This window comes from Coregonus lavaretus, assembly GCF_964263955.1.
Source record: "Coregonus lavaretus genome assembly, chromosome: 22".
Classification (NCBI taxonomy): domain Eukaryota; kingdom Metazoa; phylum Chordata; class Actinopteri; order Salmoniformes; family Salmonidae; genus Coregonus; species Coregonus lavaretus.
Genome location: NC_140009.1, coordinates 35,127,677 through 35,141,243, shown reverse-complemented (window position 1 = coordinate 35,141,243; position 13,567 = coordinate 35,127,677). Strand labels below are relative to the sequence as shown.

At 41.5% G+C, this 13,567-nt stretch overlaps 2 protein-coding genes across 4 annotated transcripts in view; one reads left to right on the top strand and one right to left on the bottom strand.

Moving 5' to 3' along the window:
• Positions 1–4,316, top strand: part of l1cama (L1 cell adhesion molecule, paralog a) — a 72,191-nt gene extending 67,875 nt beyond the window's left edge. For all 3 annotated transcript variants that reach the window (XM_084187822.1, XM_084187821.1, XM_084187820.1), the window contains 2 exons: positions 330–402; positions 1,187–4,316. In XM_084187822.1, the coding sequence (XP_084043948.1) occupies positions 330–402; positions 1,187–1,454 (341 nt within the window). In that variant the 3' untranslated portion in view covers positions 1,455–4,316. The remainder of the gene's footprint in view (positions 1–329; positions 403–1,186) is intronic.
• Positions 4,317–6,780: 2,464 nt separating this feature from the next.
• Positions 6,781–13,473, bottom strand: ribc1 (RIB43A domain with coiled-coils 1; the record flags this gene model as incomplete). Its single annotated transcript, XM_084187830.1, has 7 exons — positions 6,781–7,354; positions 7,605–7,771; positions 8,085–8,327; positions 12,149–12,267; positions 12,519–12,633; positions 12,946–13,169; positions 13,275–13,473. The coding sequence occupies 7 exons, from the start codon at positions 13,471–13,473 to the stop codon at positions 7,273–7,275; spliced, it is 1,149 nt and encodes a 382-aa protein (XP_084043956.1). The 3' UTR covers positions 6,781–7,272.
• Between the last annotated feature and the right edge of the window lie 94 nt (positions 13,474–13,567).

Sequence of the window (13,567 nt, the reverse complement as noted above, 5' to 3'; positions counted from 1 at the left end):
TTGGCCGGTGTAGGCCGTCATTGTAAATAGCCTAAAAGAAAAGCTTTGACCATAATTTATCTGATCTTTCAGCAAGTTTCCCCTCTTTCAGCATCCAGCCCAATATCATTGTGAATAGGCTTAGAAGTTCACATATATCAGTCAAACAAACGATACGTAGCAGACCAGGTAGCTCTACGAAACCACAACACATGTGCTCTGCTGCTAGTTCACTGCCTGGCCAGTGTCGGTCATTACCAAACCCCCAGCCAGCTACTAGCTTAGAGAGGAGCTTTTACTGATTAATGAACAGATACTGAAATTCAATAACCTCTCTCTCTCGCTCTCAGTCAAAGATAAGGAGGAGGGTCAGGTAGACTCTGAGGCGCGCCCTATGAAGGATGAAACATTCGGAGAGTACAGGTTGGTCTATCTAATCAGATTATATATTGATTGTTACGCATTGATCATCTATTAATATATATTTACTAACTCAAGCCTGCTGATCATATCATCATTGAATATTAGCACAGAGTTAAAAGGATAGTTCATCCAAGTTACAAAATGACATTTTGGTTTCCTTACCCTGTAAGCAGTCTTTGGAAAAGGTAAGACAGCAATCCATGTTTTGGCTTTGTTTACCTGGTTGCTGTCACCAAATGCTTACCTTAAACCCAATGCAAGTCAATATCCTCCAATTTAGCATGTTTTAAATGTCATGCCAAAATCAACATGATCGCTTTGATTCCCTGATTGAAAAATTAAAAGTAGGTTTTTATCATTATACTCTTTCCCCTAATGCTTGCCCCTGCTTTTCCAGATCTCTAGAAAGGTATGATGTAAAGTGTTCTACTGTGCATGCAGCCTCTGCTACTTATTTGAAATAGTGAATGTTTTTTGTAGAGGCTCTCCTATTTCTCCTCTCATTTGCCCAATATCCCTTACCCAATACCCTTCCTGTGGCAACATGATGCAATACAAGACCTTGGTATGTCAACCACCCACAGATAGTGACAATCTCTCCCACTACCTACCTCCCACCTCCTCCCTCTCTATCTCTGTATTTTCTTTACCCATCTCTCTCTCTCTCTCTCTCTCTCTCTCTTTCGCTCGCTCTCTTTCTGCCTCTCCCTCCCTACCCCCTCTTTCTCTTCCTCTCTCTCCCCCTCCCTCTCTCCATCTCTCTTTCCATCCCTCCATCCTACAGCGATAACGAGGAGAAGCGAACAGCCAGCCAGCCGTCTCTGTGTGATGAGAGTAGGCTGTGTACCAGTGAGGACAACCTGGATGGTTACAACAACGGCAGCAGTGCTGTCACCGAGGTGAACATGGAGGACTCCCTGGTCAGCCAGTACAGCCGGCCCAGCGAAGCCACCCCGGACCCGGGTACACTGCAGGACAGCTCCCCCCTCAACCCCACCACCACCACCCCAACACCCACCACCAACGACCTGCCCAACTCGGCGGCCATTTAGATTAGACTAAAGTAAGAGGCCGCCATTTTAGATTTAAGGTTACTAAGGTTACAGGACTGTCTGTCAGACCAAAACATCTCTGTCAACAACGTGTCAACTATAACATGTCAACGATACAAACATACCCACAGCCCACACACTTCTAGCTATCTATAATACATGGGCTTATCTACTCGACTGACTTTTCCATCGATATGCTCACTGACTATGATCAATATACTACTGACCATTTGGATACATCTGTTATTCAATAGGGGAGAGTGGGGTAAATTGAGCCATTTTTTACATTCAGAATCACTCCGTCAAGGGAACTATAGTCTTCTTTCTAACAAAGATATCTACATATATTTCAGGATGTAGTGTATCTCTGGAAATAATCCAAATTAATTAATTAACATGACAGTTTTGAAAACAGCGTGTCCAAAAAAGTGGTCTCTTGTCACAGCTTACCCAGGATATTGGATATGTTGAGCCACGGGACACGGTAAATTTAAGGCACCTACAAATTCCTGTACTGAATAACAAAATGACCACTACCTTTTTAACTTCCTTTCCCAAACCCAATTCAACACAATCACAATAGTTTTTTTGTCTTTTAGTCTTTTAAAAGATGCCCTATGCAGAAATCGCTCCGCCATTTCCTGGTTGCTAAAATTCTAATAGTTCGCATAATTTCAGTTTATGGGACAAAACAAGCAAGTATAGTGTGGAGAATAGTTGTACTATCTAAACCACTGTGAATATATATTTTCCATAACCAAAAATATTGTATTTTCAGCTGTTTGAAGCTGGTGTACAAAACCAAAAGTAAAAGACGAAAAAACTAAACTTAAGCACGAGAAGCATAGAAATAGTGCACATAGAACAGATCTACCGCTTCTTACACTTGCTTTCAATGAAAATGACAGAACTCAAATTTCTATTTTGAATTTTGCCGGGTTTCCCAACAAATTACCTATTACAGCTGTAGCCCTTTCCTGCAGTCAAATGACCCAGTGGCCTCATGGGTGGAATGTTATTAATATTTTTCATCATTTTATAATTAATAAACATTATTTATTTTTTACCGCCGAAAATCCAGTGTTTCTATTTCAAATGGTTTTGTTATATTTCAGTCTTCTGTGATGTATATAAAGTGTAATATTGGGATGAAAACTCAAAATGGAATACATTTCAACTCTATATCTGACATGGTACGTCTTCTTTTTTGTAAGCTCAGAACCATGTGTGTGAGGTGTAAACTTTTGTTTCAATGTGGGTTGCTGCTCACAAGAGACACTGTGTGACCCTGATTTAGCCCACTTAAGCATCTTTTAACACCTAACAAACACTTTGTACTATTTTTGACACTTTTGACATAGGCCTTACATTACGCCTGGGAAGAAAACACTTCAATTTGCTCAACTTGCCATTGGTTCAACCATGGCTCATCTTACTCTATGGCCATTGGCTCAACTTACCCCAAGGCAAACAGTTTGAATATATTAGCCCACATAGCAACAAGCATGCACTTTCATGCTAGGTTTAGGACCTAATATTGAATCTTATAGAGACCCCAAATGATGTAAAGAACCATCTTAAAATGATCTACTTTGGTTTAGATAAAAGCATCATGAAACCTCTAACACAATAAATTCATTTGACTTGGTGAAAATCTGTTTTTTGGACCTAACTTGCTTACCACTTTTTCCATGTGCTTTCATCCTTCATAGACTCCATGAAATTGTGACCTCTTCCTATTTATTTGGTCAAGTGATAGATTTTGTGTGTGGTTTCCTAGAAACAAAGGTGGCTCAACTTACCTTTTGGCTCAAATTACCCCACTCACCCCTAATGTTATCTCTCCATTTGAGACCGGACTATTTGACCAAAGGAGTATCCTTCTTGATCAGACAGGCCGACTGACGTGAGTGACAGACAGACAGACCCACACCAGCCTAAACATGTCCTGTGACCCGTCTTTCTCTATATATTTTACAACATACCTGAGTGACAGACCTTCACATCTCCTGACTCCCCCCCTCTTTCTCTCTCACCGTCTATCAAATCATTGTGACATATTGGACTGGGAGAGACAGGATTATAAAATGATGCTAGGAAGAGAAGCCAATGTAATTTCAGGTACGATGGTACACAGACATGCAGGGAAGATGTGGATACATGGGGAGGGAATGATTGACAGACAGAGGATACAGACAGCCAAGCTAATGTGGGTTACAAATGGCAAGTCTTATAGATGTTTATTACTATCACATTTTTATATTATTTGCCATGATTTCAATGTCTTCGACAGTTGGCAACATCATCTTTTATGATTCATTTATTTTTCTACTAACTTTTTGAATACAAAAAGTCAACTTTGTTTTTAGTTGGCGATCAAGTTTTGCTTTGTATTTTCTCATTTTTATATATTGTTTTATAGATCATTGGCATATATGAGGTGATTCATATTTAGATTATTTTCTACATATTTCTACATGAATCAAGATAATCATAATTTTACCCTAGCCAGGTTTTCATAGTAAATAAATTGGGTGAAAATGCTGTATAGCATTAAGCAAATCTGTGTATTTTTGTGCATTATATCTATCTATCTATCCATATACAGTATTATAGATACAGTATGTACGTACATGTTCATTATGAGTTCCAGTGCCTACTGGCCCTCTATACAGAGCACCAGATTACATGCTTACTCTAGTCTATTCTACTTTACTCTCGCCTTTTCACCACAAGTGTGACGTCATTATTGGTATGATATTGTAATTTATGTGTAGACCTCTTTGTGTACTAGCTTTCTGTATTTATTCTGTCTGTGTCTCTTTCTACGGTGTATTAAACTATGTCCGCTGTTAAACGTTATCTTTCCCATACCTCTTCATGTCATAGTATAACATAACACTATTGCACACTGTAATGGTGTGGTGGGGAGCAGTATTTCTATATATTTACAGTTCGCAGGGAGTGAAATACACACACACACATACACACACACACACACATTCAATATTCCTTTCATGCCCTGAACAATGCACGCTGTCAATCCAAAACAGGATTACCTGATCGGCAGATTGGGATGAAAGGCAAACATGTAGATTGGTTGCTTTTTGCATCTAACGTATAGAATGTATTCTTTGTAGGCCTGGGTAGAAATAATATTTACATGCCAAAAACCCTTCTTTTTGAATTAGACAATGGCAGGAATTATGACATAAGCATTTAGAGAAAAGGAGAACAGAGGTATTGGTATGGATAAAAGAGAAGAAAGAAAAAGCTTTTTAAATGTCACTTTGAATGTAAATACAACCCAAACGATTGTTTTATTTATCAATGCGTTTGTTTGATACAAGTGTGTGGGTTTTAAAACTCTGTCTTAAGTTTACTTCAAACGTTGCAAGTAGTTTTATTGTATTTTTTTGTAATTAACCTATTAATTCATATTTTCCTGTATTGACAACTAATGACAGTGATTTGGCTGTTTTAGAAAAATAGTTAATAGATAAGAAAAATGTAAACTAAAAGGCAAAAAAAAATCCTCCCACCATTCCTTAAATGTTGCAAAACAAGATAAAAAAACTAACAAAAAAAAGAAACATTTTACATCAATAATAGTAGAAGTGCGCAAGTGAGATTTGGTTCTGTGTGCTGAGATTACATCAGTAGCTTTTGTTGTTTTAGAATATACAGTAGAATCAATGCCAACCCATTGAAAACTGAGGTTAAAATTATGTTAATGTTCATCATGTCCATAAATGTTTCCTGACTTGTAAGGGGCACTTCGCCATCATTTAAAAAAAGTGTCCCTTTAAGCATTGCAGTACAGTGAGTATCTGTGTTGAGAGTCTGTTTGTGTACCAAATGGCACCCTATTCCCTGGTCAAAATAATGTACTATATAGGGAATAGGGTGCCATTTCGGACACTCATCATGTGATGATGAGGATGGGAGGGAGGGATGCAGTGAGCTAGCTTGTGATGGAGCACAACAGGGAGTATATGCAATGTGCTGGCTCTGCCCTCACTGCTCACCCCACTCAAACTAGCCTACAGTCTACCCCGAGACAGATCCGGGTTCAAATAGGTTTTGTTTTCTTTCAAAGGAGAGTTTGATTGAGCCTGCCTGGATTGCAAGATGGGCGGAGACAAAGGTTTGCACTTTTGGGAACACTCTATTGGGTCCATTGTGCCAGAAGCACAGCTTAAGTAGCTGAGAAAAAACAAATCTTATTTGAACCCAGGTCTGACTGCAAGCCAAGCTATCATCCACTGTTACTGTTTGGATTGTCTCTGGCTTGGCAGAAAGGTAGTGGGTGCATCCGCATTGGCACCCACTTATACAGCGCACTAATTTTGACAAAATGTGTACACTATATAGGGAATAGGGTGCCAATTCAGACGCAGCCAGTGAGTCTAACTAAATGAGAGGTTTGAGTGAGCTCAGCTCCCTGTAGTTTGCTGTTAGACACACTCAGGACAAAACAAATTCTTTTTAGAAATCTATTTTCATACAGAATGATAATATTATTCTATCACGACTATGGTTTGTGTCTCAAATGGCATCTTATTCCCTTACACTGCACTACTTTTGACCAGAGCCATATAGGGCCCTGTGTTCAGGAAAATCCCTATGGGCCCTGGTCAAAAGTAAAGCACTATAGAGTGCCATTTGAGACGCAGCCTATCTAGCTGCTAACCATCTGTGTTTGTCATGGTGTGATTTCAGTAGTGTCAGGGCAAATGTTAGCTTTGAATGAGTTGGGGAATAAGTGAACTACTGAACACACAGATACGCACTCTACTGCCTGCCTTTCTAGCTACTTCTGCTTTGCTTTTCATGTGGTCAGTGAGGGGATCGTCTAAGCCAGGTTTAGTGCTAGCGTTTGCTACTTTCCCCTCTCTTACTTCATTTCCAGTTTTTTATACCTACAACATCAAATAAAAAAGTGAATAATAATTGCATATAGAAGAGAATAACAGCATCAGCTTCTTTAAGGTACGAAACGTATATGGATTTACAGTCATGGTGGAGGGATGGAAGGAATGAGGGGACGGATACTGTGTATTTCACTGCCTGAGGGGAGACCGAGTCCCTCTGTGTGGTGTGTTTGGGGTGCCATTAGCACAATGGAACTGGGGGACTGGGGGACTGGTGGGTACAGTAGTGTATTGGTAGCCTGCTCCCAGATCTGTTTGTGCTGTATAGCCAACTCCTATGGTCGTTATCATGCTAAAGTCATAGGAGTTGGCAAGACAGCACAACCAGATCTGTGACCAGGCTATTGTGTTCGTGCTAATTGGTTGAGACTGAAGTGGAGAGAGTTGGGGGGGGGGGGGGGGGGCACTGTGTGGAGTGGTGTTGTACTGTATGTTATGTGTCCAATGACATTGTAACGATCTGCATTATGAATCAGCCACTTGTAACTAAATATGTGATAATTAATTAAATAAAGAACCTTGGACTAATCGGAACCAAAAGCGGCGTCATTGGTTTGTGTCATCATTAGCATCACTCATAGCATCAATGTCTAAAGATGGTGACATGCATGTTTATCCTCAACAGATCAGAGAAATGAGATATTGATCACTACTATACAGAACAGCTAGATTGTCACGGTGTCCATTCTATACCTAAAATACAGCTCCTGAAAAGCTGCAGAAGACTGCAACATTTGACCTAGTGACTAAATCTTAGGGATCAAAAAACAAGAAAACATGTGAAGTATGACTGTATCATAAACGTTTCATTTGCTTGTTGTGTTGTGCATATCATCTAAATCTGAGATCCAGTATTGTGCGGTGAGTTTGCGTTGGTCATCTCCTCAGCGTGAGCTGCTGTTGAACTGATTAAAGTACTGGGCCGTAGGTCTGTTGGTATACAGCGTCTTGGACAGGTACTGCTGACTGGTGAGACAAGATGGAGAAAATACACTGTGAAATCTGTTTTACAACAAAAATGTCTTTTTTTTTATGTGAAAACTGGGACTTTGAATTCTTTCACCATGTACGGAATAGTATCTCTTTATACTTTGACAGTACAGTGTTTGTGTGTGTGTCTCTATTGAATATGGTTATGTGCCATGATGTTGCTCACTCGGTATGTGTAAAGAAAGAATGTAAAGATGGATGTGTGTGAGTGTGGTTGTGTGCTTACTGTTCTCGCTGCTCTCTGGCCAGCTGTTCGTTGTATCGGTCCATCTCAATCCTCTTCTCCTTCTTCAGCTCCATCACTTTCCGCTCCTCCTCTTCATCCTCTCGGGTCTGCACCATGCGCTGGATGTCCCAGGCAGCGTCTCTCTGCTTCTCAAACTCCCTCAGCCTCTAAAATGATTTGAGAAAATAGGGGAAATATGAGAAATATGATAATAAGCCTGAGGGTGAAGATCGAAGGAGAGGTTCATGATGAGATTGCTTCTTCAGGAGATGAATCAACAATGATGATTGCCTATCACAACCATAGAGATAAAACAATGTTATTTATATGATCACAACAATCAATAGAGACTCTATGAATGTGTTCTCTTTGAGCTGAATGCAGATTTTGAACTGATTTGACTTTAAAATATGCATTAGTGTCAATGGAAGATTTGCACTAAAATTAAAGTCGTTCACAAGTAGCCGAGGTTATCAGTACCTCTCCCTCTAGGCGCTGTTCATCTCTCTGCCTGCGGATGGCGCTCAGCTGAACTGGGCTCATCCCCCTCCACCTGTCCGTCAGCACCCTGGGCCCGCCCACTGGGCCTCCACCTACTTCTCTCTCTGCAGCCTTGGGACATTCTGTCAGGATGTCTGATGTCACCATGTGCCACACCTCTGCCATCTCCTCTCCCTCCTTCCTCATGCGCTCCTTCCTCTCTTTCTCTACACGCTCCACAGCCTGTGGGTGGGGGTCAAAGAGAGGGTTAGAGTTCAAGGGTCAGAAGTTAGACCAAAAGTTCCATGACCTCCTAAGAGAAGAGAGAGTTAAGGGTCACTGTCACAAGATCTGGGGAGTAGGTAGAAGTTGCACTGATACACGGTCATACACTGAGTGTACAAAACATTAGGAACACCCTCTCTTTCCATCACTTGTTAAATCCACTTCAATCAGTGTAGATGAAGGGGAGGAGACAGGTTAAAGAAGGATTTTTAAGCCTTGAGACAATTGAGACATAGATTGTGTGCCATTCAGAGGGTGACTGGGAAAGACAAAATATTTATGTGCCTTTGAACGGGGTATGGTAGTACGCACCGCTTTGAGTGTTTCAAGAACTGAAACGCTACTGGGTTTTTCACACTCAACAGTTTCCCATTCATATCAAGGATGGTACACTACACTGAGGACAACCAGCCAACTTGACACAACTGTGGGAGCATTGGAGTCAACATTGGCCAGCATCCCTGTGGAACGCTTTCGACACCTTGTAGAGTTCATGCCCTGACGAATTGAGACTGTTCTGAGGGCAAAAGGGGGTGCAACTCAATATTAGGAAGGTGTTCTTAATGTTTTGTACACTCAGTGTATATTTAGGGCTTGATTCAATCTGTATAGCGGAAGTTCATCACTATAGCGCGATTTAAATTTAAAGGCAATCTTCCTGCATTTATGGAGACTGCATTCACGGTAAACGCTGCATATGTCGGCTCGATCACACTATAGTGCTGAACTTCCACGATACAGATTGAATCAAACCTTTACTCTTCAACCTAATTGTTATGGTTAGGGTTAATCTGGTCCTAGAGAGAGCAAGGGCATTAACGTCTATCTGGAGCCAGTCAATTACTTCCTAAGAGGCTACCTGCTAAAAGGACTATGTCTGTCTGAACCACTCTGTCAGTCTGTAGTGTAGCTTAGCTACTGTGCATAAGGGGTTATTACAGTTTTTCTTTATCGCTTTGGTACTATTTTCACAAGTATGTGGTAAAATGTCACAACTCTTTGTACAAAAATCTAAACAGATCATCAAAAAGGCTGTTTTTTTCTCAACGTTAAGCACCTTTTCATTTGACTAAGTACAACACACAAAATCACACAGTAACTTTTTCACCAAACTTAAACAGTGTTTCATCTAAAAATACCTTTCATATAAAATAATTGCCTGTCACAATGCAATGCTCACAATACTTTCATATGATTCTCTTCTCATTTGTTTAAATACATTTGACCATCACTTAATCCAACTGCGCTTAATGGTTAATCACTTAACCGTTTGGTAAATCTAGAGATTTTAAACTGGTTTGTCTACTATATATGGATTTTGAGAACTACAGAAATAAAATGTGTGTTTGTAAAGTATAAACATCTAAATTACATGTATGATACATGATAACCATACATAATGAATACTCGTTATGACTAATTGATTTCACATAGTGGTAACCACAATTGGTCACCATATAAAAACACTTGCAATTTCTTTCAACATGGAGCAGGATAGACAGCAAGGGAGAGGAAGAAATCAAAGAGCTCGTGGACAAGGGGCCCGTCAGAGAGGTCAAAGAGGTGGGCATGGGCCCCATCAAAGAGGTCAAAGAGGTGGGCATGGGCCCCATCAAAGAGGCCAAAGAGGTGGGCATGGGCCCCATCAAAGAGACCAAAGAGGTGGGCATGGGCCCCATCAAAGAGGCCAAAGAGGTGGGCATGGGCCCCGTCAAAGAGGCCAAAGAGGTGGGCATGGGCCCCATCAAAGAGGCCAAAGAGGTGGGCATGGGCCCCATCAAAGAGACCAAAGAGGTGGGCATGGCCCTGTCAAAGAGGCCAAAGAGGTGGGCATGGGCCCCATCAAAGAGGTCAAAGAGGTGGGCATGGCCCTGTCAAAGAGGTGGGCATGGGCCCCATCAAAGAGGTCAAAGAGGTGGGCATGGCCCCATCAAAGAGGTCAAAGAGGTGGGCATGGCCCCGTCAAAGAGGTGGACATCAGAGAGAGGGAAGCAGACGGCAGGGAACTGTTGTGTCTGTCGATGACCATGTGGTAAACAGAGGCCTTACCATGGCAGAGGCTGACAGATTAGTTCACCCCAATATGAAAAGATCAACTGTCAATTCGATCGGGAGAACATTTCGCCAAGAAAACCGGTAAGTCTGCAGGATATGCATTATGCTTTACCATTACATTTACAGTAAATTACATTGTAATGCATGTAAATTCACAAAACATGTTACAGTATGATCTATTGACAGTATACTCTACCCTCAGAATTGACAGGAGAGCCCATGGTGGTGGCCGTGGCCGTGTGCTGACCGATCGTCCAAATTCCTGGACAACATGGGTGAAACATCTCCATGTGCGCAGCTATCTCTGAAGATGGTGTGGTAGGATGTAGGCCATTACTTGGATCCTACAACGCTGCTCACTAAATGAAATTGAGCAGGCCTGTCAAGGTGAAGGGGTCACCTATGTCATTGTGTGGGACAATGTCAGGTTCCACCATGCAGAGGTGGTTCAGGCATGGTTTCGGGCCCATCCCCGATTCGTGACCCTATACCTGCCCCCATACTCTCCTTTCCTCATCCCTATAGATTTTTTTCAGTATGGAGGTGGAAGGTGTACGATCGCCATCCCCATGAGCGTGCCACCCTCCTGGCCATGGATGAGGCATGCGACGACATCAATGCAGACCAATGTCAAGCTTGGATTCTCCATGCCAAACGTTTTTTTTTTTCCCGCGGTGCATGAACAATGAGGACATTCACTGTGATGTGAATGAGAATTTATGGCCAAATGCTTAAGAGAGGCGTGATACAAATTAATGTGTGCTAAACGTTGTTTTATTTTCATTCCTTTAATTAGGTTAATTTCATTTATTACATTTGATTACAGACAGTATATCTATGTTGCAATTATATCTGAAAAATATATATTTTCTTTGCATGAATGATTGTAGAGGATGTCTTCATTGATCACACCTTTGATTACACATTGGATAGATATCATGGAAATTCTAGATTTTCTGTCAATTTTGTTGGGTAATACAAGTATATTGCCTAATGTGAAAACTGTAATTTACAGTACTGTAGCATATTACTTTCAGCACTTCTATGGATGATTTGAAACGCATATCTTGCATTGTTTGCTATTGGATTAACTCGCAGTTAAAACGACTAAATTGAAAAGATTTCATTATGTTGTGTTTTGGTGATTAAACCAATGCTCTCATTAAATTTCACAATAAACGTATATTTTGAATCAATGATTGTGAGGTGAGAGATGTTTACAATCCAAATGAATGCACAATGACAGGTTTTGAATGAAAGACTGGCTCCGTTACAAGTGTGACCAGTTTGGAGTTTTGTGCCAAGAGTTGTGAAAATGTATCACATACTTCTGAAAATAGTACCAAAGCAATTGAAAAAAAATCTAACAGAAACCACATTGACATGAAAACCAGCGTGACCAGAAGCATTTATAATGATGCCTCCCACTGGGGAGAATCTATTCATATCAAGTCAGACAGGCAAATGAGATGAGGGAAAAAGCTTTTTAGAAAGGAGACCATCTGCCCACGCATACATCAAAGCAGTTTGTGTCGTCGTGTGTGAGCGCAAATCAGTTTACTTGCTTAGTGCCTCTAATGTGCTCATCATCTCCCCTGAGTGAGTGTGTACGCATCGCTTAATGTCTTCAATTAGTTTTGTAATTAAAATAAAAAACCATGTCACAGCTCACAGTCTCATCTGTGCATCCTTGGCTGGTGGCATGTGTGAGAGTGTGTGTCTACCCGAGCATGGTTGTAGTTGTTGAGAGCGATACGGCCAGCCCTCTTACACTCCTCTTCCAGAGCGTCTAAATGAAGAGCCCTCAGGTCCTGCAGTACCAGCTCCGTGCCTTTCAGTAGCTCTGCAACACACACACACACACACCTATTTAGTTCAGATAGTGTCCTTAAATCATCCAAATGCCTCTTGTCATGCTGCACAAACACCACTCATATACTCCCACGGTCACAGTGCGTATTCTCAGGGGGTGTTGATGGATGATGCTACTGTTTAGAGTGCAGTTATGTGTATGAGAGCGTGTTGTGTTATTTGTGTGGGTGATGTGTAGTGTAGGTGTGCATAGTGTGTATGATAGCTGTGTGTCTGTTTCACCTTTGTGTTTATTCTTCTTCTGCAGTTTCTCATTCTGTTCTCTCTGTGCTCGTAGTGCTCTCTCTGTCTGCTCCATCTGAGCTCTCCTCTTGTCATTGTCCCCAATGCCTTCTCCCTGAGTACAGCATACAACAGAGAAGCAGAAGAAGAAGACACACACACACATACACACACACACACACACACACACACACACACACACATATATACAGTACAGTATGGCCATGAAAACACACAATTAGAAAATAAGTCAAATGCTTTAAAAGAAAATTAGCTAAAATCCAGGTCAGGAGATATGCATTTCTTCCATGGCATCTTCTACAGAATGACTGTGTAAGAAATGCATTATTCATTCATTCCAACATATTTCCCAATTTCCCTTAACACTTTGATATCTTGTTGCTTATAACAGTGTCATCTGTGATACCTGGAACACTTGCATACTGGCAGGTCCCAGCTCAGACTCTGGGATGGGAATGTACAACCCGAGCGCCCCCTGCCGGAGAACATTGAGATCAGCATCCCGGGTGTCTTCTGCCCGCTGTCGGATGGCCCGGTACTGGATGAGGTCTCTGTTTAACTCTGCTCTCCTCTCCTCCTCCTCCTGCTGCTGTTGCATCAACACTTCATCTTGAGTCACTCTCAACATATCTGAAGAAAAAAAACACAGGCAATTTATGGTAAAATGCTTTCAAATTTGGTTCTTCCTCAGTTCCTCCTCTAAAACTTCAACTTGTCCCCTTGCCTTGTGCTTACCGAAGGCCCTCTCTCGCTGACTCTCCATCTGCTCCCTTTCTTTGTTCTCCACCACCTGTTGCTCCAGTGCTTTGAGATCCAGACCCATCACTCGGTGTCTGGTGTTGAAAATGTTCGCCTGGCGCGCAGCCTCTGCGGCCCGTCGGCGTTCCACTGCCACATCCGCGGAGTTGTCCACCGGCAAATCCACTTTATACATGACTCTTCTAGGTTTGTTGGATCTGTAGTAGGCAGAGAAGTTTAACAAGATATAATGATTTTGTTGCTTTGGCGATTAAACATTCATAATACTA